Genomic DNA, 19369 nt, shown 5'->3' on the forward strand with positions numbered 1-19369 from the left:
GATACTGTAAATTCAGTAGCTATTTTGAAACTTTCCCAGCCAATCTGTTTAATAAACACGCCTACTGTGCAATTTAGAGTATGTGATACATACAAAGCAGTTAGAAAATTATTTTCAATACATCACTTGAACCTTTATATTTACGACATGTTCACTTGCTATATTTTATCACCATTATACATAGAGGAAAACAGTGTGTACTATAGCTCAATGAACTGAGAAGTATTTTCTAAAAATATTTCTGTGGCTGAATTTAGTGTTCACGAAAGAGATTTGAGAGAGCTGCTGAGCCGACACAGAAGTGCAGATGGCGGCTGTGCTGGGTCCCGCGCACGCGTGCAGGAGGGCACGGCTGTCAGTTCACTTCCAGCTGGATCTGCCACCCTCGGCTTCCCCGACAGAGCAGAGGCTGCCATTCAAATCAGCTCCCAAGATGGTGGGGTCGTGTGGGCTTACAGGAGTTTTTGTCTCCCCTTTTTTTTGTCCCTCTTGGTGACCCGAGGTTCCAAACCCAAGACTAGCAGAGTGACCCTGACCTACTCCATCTGGCTCTCTCACCACTGCTGGGTTTCTGCTATCTTTCCTAGATCTTAAGACACATGTTTACGGTCATGACTACATCAGATCCTTTCCTTCTCACAGCATCTGACATGGTCTCTCGCCTCCATCATGAAATGGAGCTTCAAGGAACGGTAACAAGAAAAACCCTGTGGTTGTGTATACCAACTCCCCATAGACAGTTAGGGCCGAGAGAGGGCTGGAGAAACCCTCCTGCCCGTGTTTTTTGTTTTCTTTCTTCCCATACCTTCCAGTTACATTCCACCAGCCTCAGTTTTCTACTGTGCCTCTTGGTTGCTTTTGGTGAGGACACTGGCTTGATGAGAAAGAGAAGGAAGAGAAAGGAGCAGTTCTCTAATTAGCCACCCACTTAGGATTGCACTGTCCTATCCATCTAGTGATAGAAACTTGCACATTTTAACCTAATACAAAAATATTAACACTTTTGGACATTATAGGCATAAGTCGTTATATCTCTACAATATAATAATTTATACTGTACAGCTATAACAGATAACAAAAGGTGCAGTCCTTTTAAAAAATCACACAGTTCACATGTTTTTATCATTTTATTTTTAAGTATAAACTTTTTAAACACTTTACATAAATTAACTCCTCTGAGACTAATATTTGATGTACAGTAAATTGTAATTCATATAAAAATCCATAAACAACTTGTCTCACATAATTTACAAAAAAAATCAGGGGTTCCTTTGCTTATCCGTGACAAGGATTGTATTTGCCAGTTTTTCCCCCCCGGAGGCAAACCATGATAGCATTGCAAAATGCATCATGAAATCCTCACCGAGCAGAAGTCACTTGTGCCAATGTCCTTTTACAAAGCAGCACAGGGAAAGCAGTTGGGTTGTCTATAAATTGTAATTTCGCCCCACATTTTAAAATTAACAGAGATAATCTATCACATCCTATGCAGAGACTACTTCTTGTAAGCAAAGGTCGACAATTCGGTAATATTTGGAAACTCTGTAGGCATTTTTACCTTCGTTAAATACAGTGCCTCAAAGGAACAGATGGCCCAGAGCAAAATGTTTAGGCCCTTTTTCCTTTATTTTTTTTTCTCCTTTTTTATACTTTCAGTCCAACTGAGTGCAGCGATATGCATATGTAAACATATTCTTTAAAGCCGATCACCTTTAAGGTCATTCAGAAAAAGTTTTTTTGTTTATCTGTGGATTTTTTAATTATTATTTTTTAAAACAGCGGTATCATTCTCGTGGAAGGCTCTTCTGTGTCGGAGAGTCCAAGTCGGATTGTGCTACAGACAAATCTGAGCAAAGTGGGGTTAGGCTCGCGAGACGCGCGGCGCCCCGCCATCCCCGGCCCCGCAGGGGCGGGGTTACCTCTTGCCAATCTCGCTCTGCCTCAGGAACTGGATGTTGTTGGCGCTGTCGGCCAGCTCTGGGTACTGCTCCACCGACAGCACATAGTACCCGTCGTAGCCCTGCACCTTGCCCGCGCTCAGCAGCTGCCGCTTCTCGCCCTCCGTCCAGAGGCGCGCGCCCTCCTCGCCGTCGCGCACGCGCTGCTGCTCGCGCGCCCAGGCCCGGGCGAGCGCGCGCTGCCGCGCCTGCTCCAGGATGCGCGCCTTCTCCTCGTCCAGCGTCATGCCATAGCGCACGTGCAGCGCCAGCGCGCCGAACTGCATCTCCACGTCGGCGAACCTGCGAGTCCTGCCGTTGACCACGGTCGTGGACTGCGACACGGTCACGTTGATGCCGTTCTCCAGAGCCTTGCGCCCGCTGGTCAGGCGCAGCGTGCCCAGGTCGCTCTCGGGCGTGCTGGTCTTAATGAAGTAGTGCGTGTCCTTGCCCTCGATGGTGAAGTGCAGGTTCTCCAGGTAGAAGGCGTTGTTGAGCACGGCAGCCACCTTGATGCAGTCCTCGTTGGCGATGTTGAGCACGTTGGTCTGCACGCGGCCCTGGCTGACGGCCAGCATGACGCCCTTCCCAATCAGCGACTTGACCGTGGCGAACCACAGCCACGACTGCGCACCGCCGCCCTTGCGCCGGCTCACCTGAACCTCTGCCATCTTCCCCAGGGATAAGAAGGCCTTGGCCTGCCTCGCCACTTGTTGCTGAACTCCAAAGATGGGCTAAAAAAAGCGAAACAGAACAGAGGGTGGTTGAGAGAACAGCTGGAGCTCTTGGTCGCCCGGAACCAGGCTTTCTGGCGGCGCTCCCACGCCTGACCAAAGGAAGAAAAAAAAAAAAAGGAGGGGGGCTTCGTTGCAGAGCTCCAAGGCATTTATTAAAACCTTCATCGGTTCTTTAGAGATGAAAAGGCTTAAAAAACCTCTGGGTGGAGGAATGCACTCGGGATGCCCTCCCCTCAAGCTGATCCAAATGTGTTTTGAAACGGAAGTAACTCCAAGTTCAGAGGTTTTTAGTTTCTAACGTGGGCAAAATATTCATGTTTTTAGCCTTTCTCTTTCAATTGCTAGATGCCCTTTTCCCGCGTCCACCCCATTTGGGGAACTCAGCTTATCAAGTCCTTCATCCCAGCAGCTTTCTCCATGGGAGGCTGAGGAGAAAGCAGCAAACACAGAAGGATTTGAAAGGCTCGGGGTGCTCAGGGCGGGATCACTGCATCCCACATCATATGCTTTGAAGCGCGTGTACTTTAAGTAAACTCTGTAACCTCTCCTGGTGAACAGAGTTTTCAACTGAATTTCGCCAGAACTGAAATGTGCAAGGATGAGTGCACCGTGGGATAGCAGGAGATGAGTATTTACTGCTCTGGGAAAACATTTATTTTTTGGAGACCTAGGGACAGTGCACCATCTACATTGGCTAATGTTTTAAATTGGGGGCATCTTAACTCAGCCATTTCTGATACTACCAGATGTTTGTCTGGCCAGTGTTTCCCAAATGGAAACATCTGTTTCATTTGCAGCAGTGAAAGAAACATTTGTTGTTTCCACACTTGGGGCAGCCTCAGTGTCTTTGCTGGCGATTCCCTAAGCTGTCCTTATGGTGTGTGTCTCTTGACAGAGAATGTGAATGGTATTTAAAAGGCTGCCTAGGAACAAAGTTGGCAAGTCTATTGTACAGAGAGACTTAAGTGTTTTCAGACATGTTGGAAAGTCATACACAATTAGGATGTGCTTGTTGAAATGCATCAGGAAACCAGTATGTCTTTGTGGCACTTTATCAGTGTACATATATTTGCAATTAGAAATGACAAAATGGCTCCCAGACCATGGAAACTTGATGGGTTTTGCATTTTAAATGTAAAGATGACATCTGAAAAAGGAATTACTTTTATATTAAGAATGAAACATGTACCAGAAAACAGAGGTATTGACACTGTATATGCTGTGTGTGTGTGTGTGTGTGTGTGTGTGTGTGTGTGTGTGTGTATGTGTGTGTGTTTTAGCCATGGTGCCTTTTTGTATTCATTGAAATTATAGGAAGTTGCTTAAGGGGGGGAAATTAATCTAAGAAACTGCACTCTCTTCTTCTTATCATGGGGTAACCCAATTTCTTGATCTTTAATTATTCTTGCTTTAAGCTAGAAATTCTAGTGTTTTGTTGTGCATTCCTTTCTGATCCCTGAATGGTGGGAATTAAAAGTACCATTTTCTAAAATGGCAGCTTTGACTTTGCAATTTTCCATTTTTTTTCTTTTATCATATTTCTCAGAACAATTACAGGCCTCCTGATCTGTTATTTTCTGGAAAATTCCATAAACACCTAGTTGTAGGGGCAGCCTTACCAGAGGACATTTTATTTTCATTTTTAATTGTTTCCCATGAAACACTTAATATTTTTAAAAAGTTGAACTTTGTGGCACTGTTTGTGGGCTGCTAACTTGTAATATGGATTCCCTGCCCTCCTGTTTATTGTATCTTTGCCTTCAGGTCCCAAGGGCCATAAGCGTGGGTTCATGGGGTTCTCTGTAGAAACCCTGCAATAAAAAATGAGCTTCTGCATTTTATTACCTTTTGATAATGTCTTTCTATGTTTTTATTAGCATCACTAAAAACAGATTTAAGCCTGTTTCATACACCCCTGGTTTGCCTAACAGAACTGCAGAAGCAAGTGTTTTTTTTCCTGAAAAGAGTCAAAACATTAAAAAACTCTTTTGGTACAGTTTTCACAGGGTAGTTTGATTAAATATGGGTAAACAAGACACAAGTAAGCAATTGATCATGTTTTCATAGTTTTGTTTATTGTTTCTTACCGGAATATCATCCCACTGCTGGCTCTTCACAAGTTCATAAGAAGGCTCTGTTAAATCAAATTTGGGAACAGGGAATCCAGGAATAGCATTGTGCAGATGGAAGCCAAATGTCACCAGCCAGCTGTTAACATCTAGGAGAAGAATGTTCCAAATGGAAGGGGTTAGAGTTTATTCTGTGCTTTCATAAGTTTAAATTCTTACCTTAAAGAAAACCCCAAACTCAAAAAACAGAGCACGTGTTTGCTTTTATCCTACAATTCAAAATCTACTCTCTATTTTTAGAGATGAAGACAATAGCCTCCATAGCACAACTATGACAAGGGCTACAGAAAATGCAGAGTAATAGACAGTCAATTAGACAGACTGGATAAACTGTCACGTGTGCCAAGTTGCATCTTGTGTCATAGTGATGAAAAAAGGCAATAATAACGCACAGCAGCAGGAAAGAGCCACACTGGTTGAAAACAAATGACATTTGTTTTGCACTTAGTAAAGGCTGGTCTTAAATAGAAGTTGTGCGTTACTAGCTTTCAAAAGTGACTGCCAAGGATATGCAGAGTTCCACAACCCGTTTTTTATTAAATTGCGAGTATTAAAATCAACAGTTGATTCTTAATCAATGATGAATGCTGAAAGCTGGTAAACTGGCCAAGGGCACAGAATTTCTGATTACCATCAGGACTTCAAAGGCTCACTGTGCACAGGTGGAGACAAACTTTTTGGGGAAAAGAACCTGGAAACCTTTAAAATGGTATTTTAAAATATTGCCATGTGACTCCAAAAGCCATTAAGCTCAGAATAAGGCTTTCATTCTATTCTGGAGGTTATAATGTTACAGAACTACTCAGCAGGCTTGCAGCTTTATGAGTACAGTTGGGTGTAGATTATTTTATATATTAAGCACATTGCTGGAAAATTTGAAATTGCATTTCACCTAATATATTTTATGCTGTTCCATCTCTCTTTTGATGTTTTTCAGAAAATGCTGCTACGGCATTCCCTGCAGTCCACATTGCTAGGAGAGGATGAATTCAGGAGCTGTGGGCTTTCCCGCCTTTCATTCAGCCCCATCAACACCTCTTAAATAACCAGTGGTAAACTGCTTGTCAGAATGATGGAGAGCCACTGTTTCCTGTTTCCTTCTCTAGGGCACAAACGCTCACCTTATCGCCAGGCTGGCAGGTTCTTTGTCCAGCCACCATATGGCTCTAAAATCAGTGGTATTCTCCCTCTTTTAAATGGAGGGTGGTGGTGGTGGTGGGGAGAGATAAAACCCCAAGTTCATCACATAAGATAGAAAGTGATATACAGTAATACCTTGGTTTGCAAGAATAATTCGTTCCAGAAACAAAGTATTCGTATTGCAAGACATCGTTTGTCTACCAAGTTAAAATGTATTAGAAATGTTTGCTCGTCTTGCGGAACACTCGCAAACCAAGTTACTCGCAGTCTAAGGTTTTACTTATATCTATCTGTGTACCTATGTATGTGTCTCTCTTGTGTTTCAGAGAAAACTCTTTCCATGAATGGTGGAGTATTGGGGGCAAGGGTTCTCCTACCATGAACAATGTGTAACAGTGAAAACCAGAGGGTCTAAGTATTGAAAAGTATTGCCAAAATAATGGGACTTGAATGCAGATGTGTACTGAAAAACCTGGAAGGAGAGTGCCATAAGGATGTTGCTGAATTATGATACTGAAAGAAGTTGGTTCACATGGAATAGAGCTATGTAAAGCTTTAGGAGACAGGAGTGAAATCAACAGAGGGCAGCATTTTGAGACCTGTATGCAGAACTGAGAAAACAGACATCTTGGTATGCCTCGAATACTGAGCAAGAAAAGATACAGACAGCCTGAAGGAGCATCTATCTAATATAAGCCAAAACCAAACGGAAGAGAAAACCACCAAACCAAACACAAAAAAGGAAACAGGAAAAAACCTTCCTCCAGGAAACAAATGTAGCAAAGAGGTTAATTTTGGCAGTGTAATTCGGGAATGAGAGATGGAAGCAGAAAGATTCAGAGTCCCTGGAGTAGAGGATGAGTGAAGACATCAGCTTGCTACGTCCTTGTCTGTTTCATATCTGGGTTGTTCTGTGGTGGCAGAAGTGGGATCTGATGCTTTAAATTGGGTCATGCACTAAACTTGGAAAGATCTTAAATCTGTACCTTGAAAATTACCCCATATTGGCAGGAAAATTAGTGAATCTGTTAGTAGTGCCAGAACTGCGCTAAATGGCAAGGAAGATAGTAGCATAAGAGGCTAGAAGTAAGACAGAAAGAGAATCCATCAGCTTAGCAATTGATAGGAGAAAGTGTTCCCTTTATTGTCCTGAGGTGATTGATGGTGGTGAAGAGGGAGTTAAACACCCCCCAGGGATGAGATGGTGAGCCACACTGTTGTGATGTGTTTCACACTGATTCTCTCCATTAGAACTTTACATATGTATAAAGGAAAAACCAACATTACACATTTGTAAAGTAGTGATTATTTAAACCAGGATTGCATATATTACTGTATTCTATATCATTAGGGAGACATTATCCCCATTTTATGGTTAAGGAAACAGATGCAAAAAAATTAACATGATGTCTACAAAGCTTCACAACTTGTAGGAGATGAGTTGGGATTGGAACTCCAGTTTGGGGACTCCAAGTTCAGTTTTTTGCACTTCCGTGTTAGTTCCCTTAAGTGCTGGATTCCATGTCATTTCAGAAAATTGTGACCTTGGGCACTGGCAGGCAGAATAGGAAGTTAACAAAGTATGTCTCAGTTTCCCTTTGTGGTTTCTGTTTGGTTCCATAGAGAAATAAATACATTTAACAGATTAGGCATTTGATTTTGCATGTGTAAGGCATTTTATTTTGCATGTGTAAAGTGTAAAGTTAAAAAAAGCAACTCCAATTATTTTGTGTATTAACCTAGTGATTAAAGTAATTCAGTACTTGGAAAGGAAAAAGAAATTGTGCTTACCTGTGATATAGTCTTTCACATCATGGATTTTGCTTGCAGGGTTGTTATTCCTAAACATATATAGGTTGAAAGGAGCTGGGTCCTTGCCAATTCTCTTCCAGATTTCTATATCAGGTGTTGTCCATCGTCCTGCCAAAATGTCATAATCTCTTTCTCCGAAGTGGATTAACTTTGTGAGTGGGTCATACAAGCCACCATGAAACCCAATTACCAGTTGAAAGTCAATATTGGAGTCAAAATAGATTTCACCATATGCAGTGTACTGAATCTGTTTTAGCATAAGCCCATTGCTACTGAAAACAGCCAGTGGTGTCCCTGTGTTATCTGAGGCAATGTAGAATTCATCCCCACTGCTAATTTCCATGGCAAAAAGATGTCCTTGGAGATCATAATAGAGGGATGTAATTTCTGAACTTGAATGGTTGTAGACATGAGTAATCCTAGTGGGATAAGTTAGGTCAGCATAAAAAAACTGTAGGTGCTGTCCTAGACTGGTTTTGCTAGAAACACGCCTTCCCAGGCCATCATAACGATAGATGACTGTCCAGCCACTGCCTTTACTGTAAACTCGAGTTAGAAGCCCCTTGGAACTGTACTCAAAGATCTCGGTGCCCCTTTGACGCAGGAAACCATCTTCATCCAACCGATACTGAACATCGCCCAGTCGAGTGATTCTGTCTCGCAGGTCGTAGCGAAGAGGTGTCAAACGTGCACTGTTACTTGGGTTCAGTAAATGGAGGTTTCCATTCAGATCATAGTTGTAACGCCACATGATCTTTTCATTTAGATAAACTGTTTGGAGCTGTCCATCAACATCGTATTCATAAGCATATTTGGTTGTGTTGGCAAAGGGCCCTATTTTAATCTCTCTCTTGGTTACCCGACCCATGTTGTCATATTGAATTGTAATCCAGTACATGAGTGACCTGAAGATCTCATATTGAATTTCCTTGATGCGGCCATGAGCATCAAAGTGCTTCGTGTAAGTCATTACAGCTGTGGAAATGATCTGGTTAATATCATAATATATAACTCCAAACTTTCCAAACTGCTCAACTTTGCCAGAAATGTCATCAAACTGATAGAGATCAATGGGCAGTGGAGTTTCATTGATAACCCCCTGCATGCTGGTCACTCTAAAGCTGTTGTCATAGCTATAGTCAAATCTCGCATTTACCATTCCATCTTCACTAAAGCGGAAAATCTGTCTGTCAATCAAGGGGCCAATTTGCCTGTATCTAATGGTGCAAATAAAACCATCACTCTGGAGGTTTACTGTTTTTAGAACTCCTGCTGTTTCATCATAGGTAAAACTGACTCTTGTGCTATCATATAAAATTTCCGAGAGCCTGGTCTGCCTTCTATACTTGAATAAGACCCTCCGACTGGTACCCAGGAAAGCCGTTTGCAGAAGCAGCCCTTCCTCATTGTAGTCTGTGATGACAGAGGCATTGCTTTCTGGGGGGTTGTATATATTGCGGTAGTAGCCAATGGATCGGATGGTCTGCATGGTGTGGCGAGCCACGCTGGGCATGGTGATGGCAGACAGCCGGTCCCACATATCGTATTCGAAGATGTACTGCCGCTGGCTGTGGAGCAGAAGAACCATGGACTGCAACGAGAGAACATACTGTTATCCAATATCTATGAGTGGGGGAAGCAAAAGCAGATTTAGTGACCATGGATACACGGAAACAGTCCGCTCGAGAAAATGATTTTCATTTTAATTGAGTTATCCTTGACCTTACATGTTGTTAACGATTCCCTGCCTAATTTGCTTGGATGCTTAATTGTGAGGGGTTCTGCAATTAGTGGCTCAAGATTCATAACATGCTACTTGTCAGGATCGTACCATTCCTTTCCAGGCACTCACAGCCAAGCAGCAGATTGTCAATGGATTCGGATAAGTCATAATGCAGGCATGAGTAAAGCTGCTTTAAAGACAATATTTCAAGGAGAAAACAGCATATGGGAAATGCAATGCTATCCATAATTAGCAATTATTTAGTAAGGTGGCTTTTCCCCTCAGTTGATTGAAGAGCCACTCAAATCATGTTTTAATTTCCAGCGGATGTGGGGGAGGAGCAAAGCACTCAAAATATTATTTTATAGAGAAGAGATAAAATTAACCAAAATGGATGGTGTGTACATAAACGATCAATGTCAACAAACATTGCTAAATTAATTACCTGGTGAGTGAGAGCTGTAAATGCCATTAATAGAAGTATGGACCCCGATATGGTTTTTTTGTTTGTTTGCAAATTCTTGCATTGCAGAATGTCATTTATTAATGACAATACAATCTACATTTTGAAATTTCCTTTTGTGAGTACCAAATCTGATTTGTACCTCAGGAGCTGTAAGAATGGTTTCTGGGCTGCATATTGCCTTGGTACTAAATTGAGAAGTGAATACGTACATAAATAAAAATAAACTTTGCTTATTTTGCAAGTAATTGCAGAAAGACAAAAGACATAAATTTATTAGGCCGACCTGAGAGAAGGTCAGCCCTGAGGCTGGTTAAGGAAGCTTGCTAGTTACACAGAGCACAGGCAGTTTGTCCCTCTGAGGTAGCGTCCCCTAAACCCTGGTAGACCAGATGGAAAGAAGCAGAACTGGGAATATGCTTAGGTCAGCAGCCCTCCTGGGATTTAGGCTTTGCTTTTGACATAGAAATGCATAATCATTGTCTAAGGCTCATTCTTTTTCTCTTTACTGTCCATCATCTTCAAAAGCAGTCTGTATGACTTAGGCTTTTGTACAGGGTCCTCTGGGCCTATCTCAGAGCTGTTTTACTGTTTTACGCAGGCTGTACACTAAATGCTTTGAGCGTTGTTCCTAATGGTTTGCGTTCTTCCAGGGGGGTTTGGACTATTGCTGAAGTCACAGGATTTAGTACCTAGTTTTGCAATCATTTAAGTTCACATCTGATGGTAGTTAGTAAAATATTACTTGTTTTGCTCTGATTACGTTTTGGCTTAGTGTGTCTAACCTGGCAAGGGAATGGAGATAGTTTGGGTAGATTTTAGGGATTTTGGAGAGATGGGGAGAAAGTACTTGTTGGCTTTTCTGATCCCCGTTGATACATGAGGGTGATCTCAGTTACTGCTGGTGTCATTATCATTATCCAGTGACATGCTCCTTGGATCCCCTTAAAACATTTTTCAGTCACATTATGATCACTATCAATTTTGGGGGTCTGGATTATTTATGTTTCCGTTACTCTGCTCTGTAATGTACTTAAGCTGGGAAAGGTGTTCTGGAATGAAGCAGTGGTTCACTCTATTTCTTCAGGGAGAAATTGTCTTGGGGCAATTAGGTTAGATTTGATTAGGTTAGAGGGTGAAATACTTTTCACATGTCAGGATTTGTTCCTAGAAAGGTATGTGTGTAGGGGGCTTACTCTATGGTCTCTCAACACATAAGCAGTTGATTGACTAACTGTAGAGTGGGATGGTTAGTATGGAGGGACGCTGTCATTTAACAGGCATAGTCCATTGTCTGAGGGGTGAGTCCATTTTAAGGAGATCACATGGCAGGTTTGCAAGAGGAGAGATTGGCAAGTTAAGGTCCGCACTGGAAGCCTAGCCAAGTTGGGAGACTGCCTGAAGACCGGTGGCCTCCTAGGGTGAACGGGGAGCCTGAAGCTGGTTCTCAGGGAGAGCAGCCATGGAGAGGCCATCCAGAATTAAACGAATGGCTCCTGTGCAGGGGTTAGGTTGCGACTCAGGGGTTGCGTAGAGCACCTCTGGGGAAGAACAAGGTTGTGTGAGGTGAGTACAATGATATGGATGTGAGCTTCTGGTGGCAAAAGTTATTCTCTGTGAAGTAAGTAAGGGTGGAGGCTGTAACTGTTCAGAGTTGAGTCTGTAACTCAGGCTGTTGTGTGACTGAGGTTTGAGAGGTATCCGAACTCAAAATCCAGTCATTTTCTAGGGCTGCTGTTCATCTCAAAGGCCACTGAAGCATTCCATGACTATGCTCTTTGGTGGATTATATTTCATAAGGAAGGAATTACAGGTCTATGGTCCTCTCCCTCTCCTCCTTTTCTCTTTTACCTCCATTCCCTCTTGGCCCCAGTCACTACCCCAAACCTTGTGGCATATGACTTAGCACTTTGGTACATGTGTAATTTTAAATCTCTTTTGATACTGTGCCTAGTTCTTAAGAATGGGGAACAGCCTAAGCTAGGAAGCTTGCCTCTTATATGCAGAGGAAAGGCGATATGCCAGAGAGTACCTGAAATGTGACTTTGTAAAAAGTAGCCTCTTTTGGTTAATAATGCATAAATAGGATCTACATGCTTTTTATGGTGATGTTGAAGCTCTGCCAGCAACAGCACAAATCTGACAGCTTTAAGTGTGCTAACGTAAGGCTCTTTCTTAAATGAAAGAGCTAGCATGGAGATTATTTACAAATGACTTACATACCCCAGGTCTAATTTGTGAATGTTATCGATGCATAAGCTTGGCAGGTGGACAGTGTTATTGCTTGTTTGTTTACAGCATCAATCACTTAAAAGGGTCTGAGATAGTAGAACTTAACTAAGGAGAAACTACTTTGCTAATGCAGAAATTCATCATTGCTGTACCAATGTGACTTACATATTGATGCTTAGAATAATAAATGGAGCTCAGTCACATGCCACTGTTTTCCCTCCTGTAGTGCTCTGGGAGATTGCTGAAGGGTACGAATCATTGCTTCCATATTTTTATGGTTAGCGTGCAGACATACCTTTTCTAAGTATGTGTAACTCCATGTTTTACCATCGGCAAAGACCCGGGATACAATCCTCCCCTGTCCGTCATAATCTACTTTCTCGCTGGTTGTTCCACGCTGGATGCTGGCAATCTGACCTGTGGATGAATAGGTGACATTGACGGCCATCAGCTTGCTGCTCGGCAGCCAGAGAGTCGGATGCCCTGACGTGTCATAGGCGATCCTCAGGAGAAATTTACGGTGGTCGTCATAGATCTTTTCTGTCTTTGTTGTTCGATCAAAGTCAACTGAAAGGAGGTTTCTGCCATTAACCTGTTACAACACAAACAAGATGATAAAATAAATCATGTTATTCCAATACCAGTCCCTTATTACTCTTCCAAGTCCCCGCTATTGTTTAAACACCATTTATGGTGATTGATTCTCTTTGTCAGTAAATTAATTTAGCAACTTCTTGGGTACAAGTGCAAGGCAGTAGATTAACTGCTCTTTTAAAAGGTTTCATTAAGCAGAAAGACAGCCTGGCATTTGTTCAAAACCTTTTCAATTACATTTTGTAAACTTAAGCAACCGATAAGAAAAATTCCAAAATGTATTCGCTTTAAAGTTTGTTCAGAAGATATGAAGGTGGTAAACATGACATCTCTATAAATTCCTTAAAGCCCCTCCCCCCAGAAGCACTGGAAAATAATTGTTTCGTGGAATAATCATGGTGACATTAAAACAGTGGTAACTGTGACAGCAGCCCTTTGAAGAGCCATTAAGTATAAGCTGGAACCCACATTACTGTAAATTATTAATGAGTTTAAATTGCAGGAGGTTACAAACACGATCATTGCTTTTGGCCAAGTGCTGAAATGTCACAACTTTTTTGAAAGCCTTTTTCTTCGGTCACTCACATCTGGCTAACTGGCAGGGACTTCAGATCCTTTACTCTCACGGCTCCACAGCCTGACTATTGTGCTTAATTTACAAATCTCGCACCAAGTTGTTGTGATAGGGTCTCCGTGTGGCTCTGTGCCACGTCCAGCAGCTTTGACCACATCTGGCTGTTACTGTCTGTGATCCAAGGCCTATGACACCAGCATTCGTCATTGGAGTGGGAATGTGGCTGTGGTTAAATTCTACTTTACAAAGGCCCACAATGTTCGCACACTGGGGACCCCCTCAGAGGGAGACCAGGGCCTGTCCATTCTCTCATCTGCTATAGCATGTGTGGCGGTGGTGGCCTGTACATACCAATAGCTTGTTAACTAATTGGATTGTTAAAAATTAAATGGGAAAATCTTAATTTTACATGACCATGTCCTAGCTAGAACCTTCAAAATGGACAGCATTAGCTGATCAGTTATATACACACCCACATCCTCACACACAACCCCTATATATACGTGTATGTACATATATAATATACATGTATATTTATGTAAAATGTGGGCTAAAACTAATTTGTGCATTCTGTCATTGAATTAAACAAGTGCCATGAAAAAAATATTCCTTAAGATTCAAATTTCCCAATTAGCTATTCAAGGGGAGTATTATGAAGTCCATGGAAAGGTAAAAGATATAAGCTAAGAAGAATTAATGCCTTATAGGCAAATGATTTGAGGGAGAAAAAGCACCCAGAGAGATGATACAGAGAAAATGAGAAAGCAGAGCCCTGGATGGAGATTAGGAGATCTTAATATTTCAGTTCTATCATTTAAGATCCACTAACATGGGAAAAAACCCCCAAAAAACCACTGTACCACAGCAGATGTTGGTATGTATTGCTGTGTGTGTGTGTGTGTGTGTGTGTGTGTGTGTGTGTGTGTGTGTGTGTACACGCATGCCTGCACGCACTGGGAGTCAAAAAGCCTGATTTCCATACCTGACAGGGCCTACAAGCAGCATGACTCTGGGCTTTTAACCCCTCTGAATCTGTGTTGTCCGTCTATAAATAAAGAGGTTACACTAGAGCCTGTAGGCTCTTTCAGTGATCCTGACATGACTGTGACCAGCTAGCTGGAGGCTTGTGGTCTTCCATTTTCCCAGGTGGAAGCATCTGCATGTTACTTGCTCATTGACTTGTGTGAATTTTGTGAAATGTGAATGAGTTTAGGTTTGCAGAACGCTTTGTGTACCTTGGAAAGAAGCTACAGCGAATGTTACACATACGTATTTTAAAGTCTGTAGAAAGATTTGATTTGATATCAGATTAAGTCAACACTGAACTGGCAGAACTCAGCTCTTCAACTTATAGTTGCACACAATGTTTGATGCCTGAAGAAGAGGTTTTGCACAATTTACATGGTTTCCCAGGGCTCTTGTGTTTCTCAGATTGTGATTTAAAAGAAAAGAAAAAAACCCCAAAAAACCAACAACCTTGACTGTTTAGGTTTGCCCTCTTTCCCTTCCTTAGGTTATTCTAGGCTGCAAACAGCCCTGCCAGGCTGACTGCAGTTTCGTGGACTACGCTGCCCACAGTGCCGCCCCATCTGTTTGTATTTTACTTTGTGTTCACTTTAAGTTGTATTGCAATTCTTCATTGACCCCCTTAGCCCTCCTTTCTCTTTGCAGTATTTCCTGTGGTCCGAGCATAAGATATCCGATCTGCAGGTTTAGTATGATTGGTTGGTTCCTGCAGGGAGAAGGGCAAAGGCAGTTCTGGAACCCCTTCTTTTCACTGCCTGCACCCTGCTCCTGGGCTTGATTGGCTTTTTGGTGTGTGAGTATGGCTACCCAGTCCCAATGCATTCAGGTGGAAGTCTTTACTGTTGCTGTTGTGTGAGCCGCCATACTAAACACGTCACCATGTGGACACATGAGACCAAACATCTGGATGGAAGTTTAATTTTTCTTTTTATCCAGACAAATATTGTACGCCATGCCTTTCTTGTCCCCTCAAACTGAAGTAATGAGGAAAGCATTAGAATGGGGCCATGTTTCTCCCCATATTTCCAACACAAGCCAAGGTTCTAACCATCCTTACTGTTTCCAGACACCAGCCACTGTGATTTAATATGTTAAATTCCAAAAGATACTAACAAGTCTTTTTTTTTTCTTTTCCCCCTCTCTCTCCCAAACATATCCAAACTTTCTCCTTGGGTTGTAAACGATGTGCAGAAGTTAGGGACATTTCCATTCTAGGACATAGTGCCGCTTCACTACACCTTTATGGAAATCACGGCACCTTTGCAATATATATTTTTTGATAATCATAAGGCACTGGCATTGTTCCACGCCCCAGTGGTCTTTTCATAAATATTTTTTTCATATAAAAAATAACAAGTTAAATTGAGTAGTTCACCTAAGATGAAAAACCTGACATCAGATTGTTAACGATACCTCCAGGTACATACAAATGAATCCAAATGTTGGGGCTGGATAAGAGATGACCATGAATTCCTTTGTGATGTACAGCACTCCTTTTAAGGAAGCGAGGAAATTCCCCACTTTCAAAGATCATGTCCAGCATGACTGTAATTAATCTCAACGTCCCTTTGATATTGAGGGTGAGGGGGGGTAGTTATTTTCCCTGTGGAATGCTCGAAAAACTAAGGCATAAAGACGTTAAGACAATGTCTTTATGTTTAAAGATACAAAGCACAATCGGATTATATTCACGTATTGGGGATGTTACAGAGCGAAGTAAGGAAGGGCTGGCTCATTACCCAGTACACGTGGAGACAGTATCTTGGCTCCCTGGTGTCCCTGTTAGAACATCAACTGGCTGCAGACTGTTTTGTGTGTCTCCACACATCAGCAAGTGCTAACTGCATTGTACGATCCCACTCTAGGCTGTGCCACTCAGATTAAAGCGAGAAATAAGGATATCACACGAACGCGACTGGCATAAGAAGGTTTATTACATATGCCATCATCTTTATGTATGCCTTTAAACACACTTCTGGCTTTCAAATTTTGAGAATTTCTTTTTTAAACAGTTCACTAAATTTTCTTTCTTTGAAGCATCTGCGCAAATTTAGAAGGTGAATTTTATTATTAGAATGCTACCCGTGCAATTTTTTGTAACCGATTAAAGGCTGGTTCCAAAGTCCAACACTTGATAAAAATTAGGAATATTTATTAAACAGTATAAGACAAAGACCAGCAACTATGATATGTGTGTGTGTGTTTTAAAAAAACAAATTCAGCTACAAATAAGTAAGCTAAGGAATTGTCTAACCTTCATTCCGCTAGCTTTCCCACATCTGTGTCACGATTACATTTGCTTGTTATCTCCTGCTGTATCCACCCCCCCTTTTTCTTAGTGCACTGTTTCACAGAAAACGCTTTCATGTTGCTATTGTCTTATACAATCTTTCCTTGTCTAATCCTTGCTATTTTTTTTAACATTTTAAACTATCTAGTGTTATGTCTATTACACCTATGCAATCTCATATCTAGTGTTAGGTTTGTTTATAGCAGTCAAACATTTGCAAGGATGTGCGATTCTGTTTACATAGCTCCTCTCTTAGGAAGATGTAGATGCAATGAGATAAATAACCCATATTATAAGGTTGGCTTTTCCTCATTCTTTCATTCATTGAATAAATATTTGAGTGTCTACCCTATGTCAGGCACAGAGCTAAACTGAGGTCAATAACTTAAAAATGAAAAGAACTGTCTGCTAGGAAGTAATGAAAGGTAAGAGAGGAGCCATTTTCTGTTTCATGAAAGGGCGGACGGAATGTAGATGGGTGGCTTTTCAGCTGACTCCGGGGCCGCGGTGGCCTCAGGGTCCGCTGTTCTCCTCGCCCCCCCATTTTGGCCAGACTCCAGGTCCAGTCCTTCAACCAGGGTTTTCTATCACCACTTTCTCCCTAGAATTTCTCTCTTAGAATCCACAGAGGAATGAAATTAGCAGTCAGAGCTGGCACATCCAATCTTATCTTGAAAGAAAGAAACCCTCCCTTGTGATCTTGGCATTGTCTCTATGAGAGCAATCACACATATCAGCTGGAAATCTCCTTTCAGTGTGACTGCACAGGCCATTTTAAATAGTATATTTTCTGCAATGTCTTGCTGGGGCATTGTGGTTTTGCTATTTAGAAGGAAACGAACACCGTGCCTGTGTGTACTAGTCCTTCCTCCCCAAGGCGAGGCATCTTCCTCATTTAGAAACAGACAGAGAACCAGCGACTTAGGGTTGGGTTTCCCTTCCTTTCCTCTACTCTTCCTAATTTCTTTTTATGTCTAGAAAAGCAGAGTTACAAAAAAAAAAAAAAAAGTACACATTTAGACATAGCTTGTCTCAAAGAATAGTGGGAACGTCTTTCCCCTACTCTTCCCTCATCTGTACTGATATTCTCCTAACCAGCGAGTTAAATAGCTTTCCCATCTCCCTGCTATGTGGGTATAAGTGCCCAACGCCTGGGGATGTGGCTGAGACTCTCTGGGTTAGGGTTAGGGAATATACAGTCATGCCTTTTGTTTGCAAAGTACTTGCACATTGTCTCATGTAATTCTGTAACAAGTGGTGTGAAACAGAGGCAGGGTAGGGTTCATTTTGTTTATAATATAGCTCTATATACTATGTGTGTGTCATAATGTTAAGATAGTATCTAGATAATATTATATTATTTAGGTCATAATGTAGACATCATGAGGTAGATAAGGAAAATGAGGTTTACAGGTGTTATAATTTTCCCAGAAGGTTTATTATTAGTATAAAGTGGAGCCTTATCTAGAACCTATAGTTTTTGAATTCTAGTTCAGAGCTGTGTCTTTGGGGTGTTTTTGTGTCTTTTGATGAAGCCAGTGCTGTGCCTGAGACTGTGTGTGTGTGTGTGTGTGTGTGTGTGTGTGTGTGTGTGTGTATGCATGTACGTTATGCTTGCTTTAGGGATAGTCGAATAAGATAAAGCCTGTGAACTAGATTCGAGTCTGCAATGGCCCAAGGAAGCGTGGGTCCTGGGGAAAAATAGGAAGTGGTGGCAGCAACCAGGGATGCAGGCAGCTACTAAGTCCTAGTGTCAGTAAAAGAAAAGGCAGTTTCTGGAGTTTCCTGCGGCCACAATAGCCTGAGATCCAAAGCAAGTGATTCAGGACAAGTCTGAGCTTGCTTTCTTGCCCATCACTTTACCTTCATCCCTAATCTGCTCTTCCCTTTCATGTTTTATTGCCTTTTCTTCTCACTCCTCTCACTGAACCGACCTCCCTCCCACCTCCCTAGCTCCTGCCTGCCAGAGCTCCTGATCAGGGGCACTGGAGCTCGGGCACCCTGCCTCTCACGGCCTGGGATGTGGGGAGATGGGAGCATGTGGCAGCAGTTCCAGAAGACGATGTATGCAGAGTCCCACACGTCTGCCTTGCAATTGAAGTGGAATCAGAATATCATCTGTAAGGTGGACACAGTGTGTACTTGATCCACTGATTCTTTTTTTCTACTTCATTTCTATTTTTTGGAAATAGAGACAGTATGTAGTAGCTGTTTCTTACCCTGAAGGACTGTCCAGGTAAATAATGTTGGCCTGTTACTATAATAACTTAACCCTTTTGATGCAGAAAAAGGACATTAATAGTATGCTCCGTGTTTTATTCTCTCTCTCCTTGATTTTAAGTACTTTTTTTTAAAATGGCAAGGGAAGTAATTTTAGGAATAGTTATCTGCAATTATCTGATAAGCTGAAATCTGTTTACTAATAGAAAAAATGAATCAGGTTCAGTGTATAGTGGTCTGAACATGGTTTTCTTGTAACCTGTGTTTTAGTACTTCATGTTGTCTTTACCAAATAGGTGTCATAAATCACAGCTTGCTTCCTAGATATATTTGGCCTACAATGTGAGAGGGAGAAAAAAAAACACCTAATGAGGCAATGCGGAGAACATTTTGCAAAGTAAGTACACTAGCATAATGAGAAATATTACATTTCTCCTAAAAATAATATAAATCAATACTGAGGAGGCAGTAGTTAGGTTCTGATGTGGATAC

General features: G+C 41.8%; 1 protein-coding gene across 8 annotated transcripts in view; it reads right to left on the reverse strand.

Annotated features, from left to right (window-relative positions):
• Positions 1-1112: 1112 nt before the first annotated feature.
• Positions 1113-19369, reverse strand: part of TENM3 (teneurin transmembrane protein 3) — a 605620-nt gene continuing 587363 nt past the window's right edge. For all 8 annotated transcript variants that reach the window (XM_019658769.1, XM_019658771.1, XM_019658770.1 and 5 more), the window contains 4 exons: positions 12469-12765; positions 7735-9346; positions 4762-4892; positions 1113-2671 (listed from right to left, as the gene is read on the reverse strand). In XM_019658769.1, coding sequence (XP_019514314.1) covers positions 1916-2671; positions 4762-4892; positions 7735-9346; positions 12469-12765 — 2796 coding nt within the window. In that variant the 3' untranslated portion in view covers positions 1113-1915. The remainder of the gene's footprint in view (positions 2672-4761; positions 4893-7734; positions 9347-12468; positions 12766-19369) is intronic.

The sequence above is a fragment of the Hipposideros armiger genome, unplaced genomic scaffold, assembly GCF_001890085.2.
Source record: "Hipposideros armiger isolate ML-2016 unplaced genomic scaffold, ASM189008v1 scaffold_289, whole genome shotgun sequence".
In the NCBI taxonomy this organism is placed as follows: domain Eukaryota; kingdom Metazoa; phylum Chordata; class Mammalia; order Chiroptera; family Hipposideridae; genus Hipposideros; species Hipposideros armiger.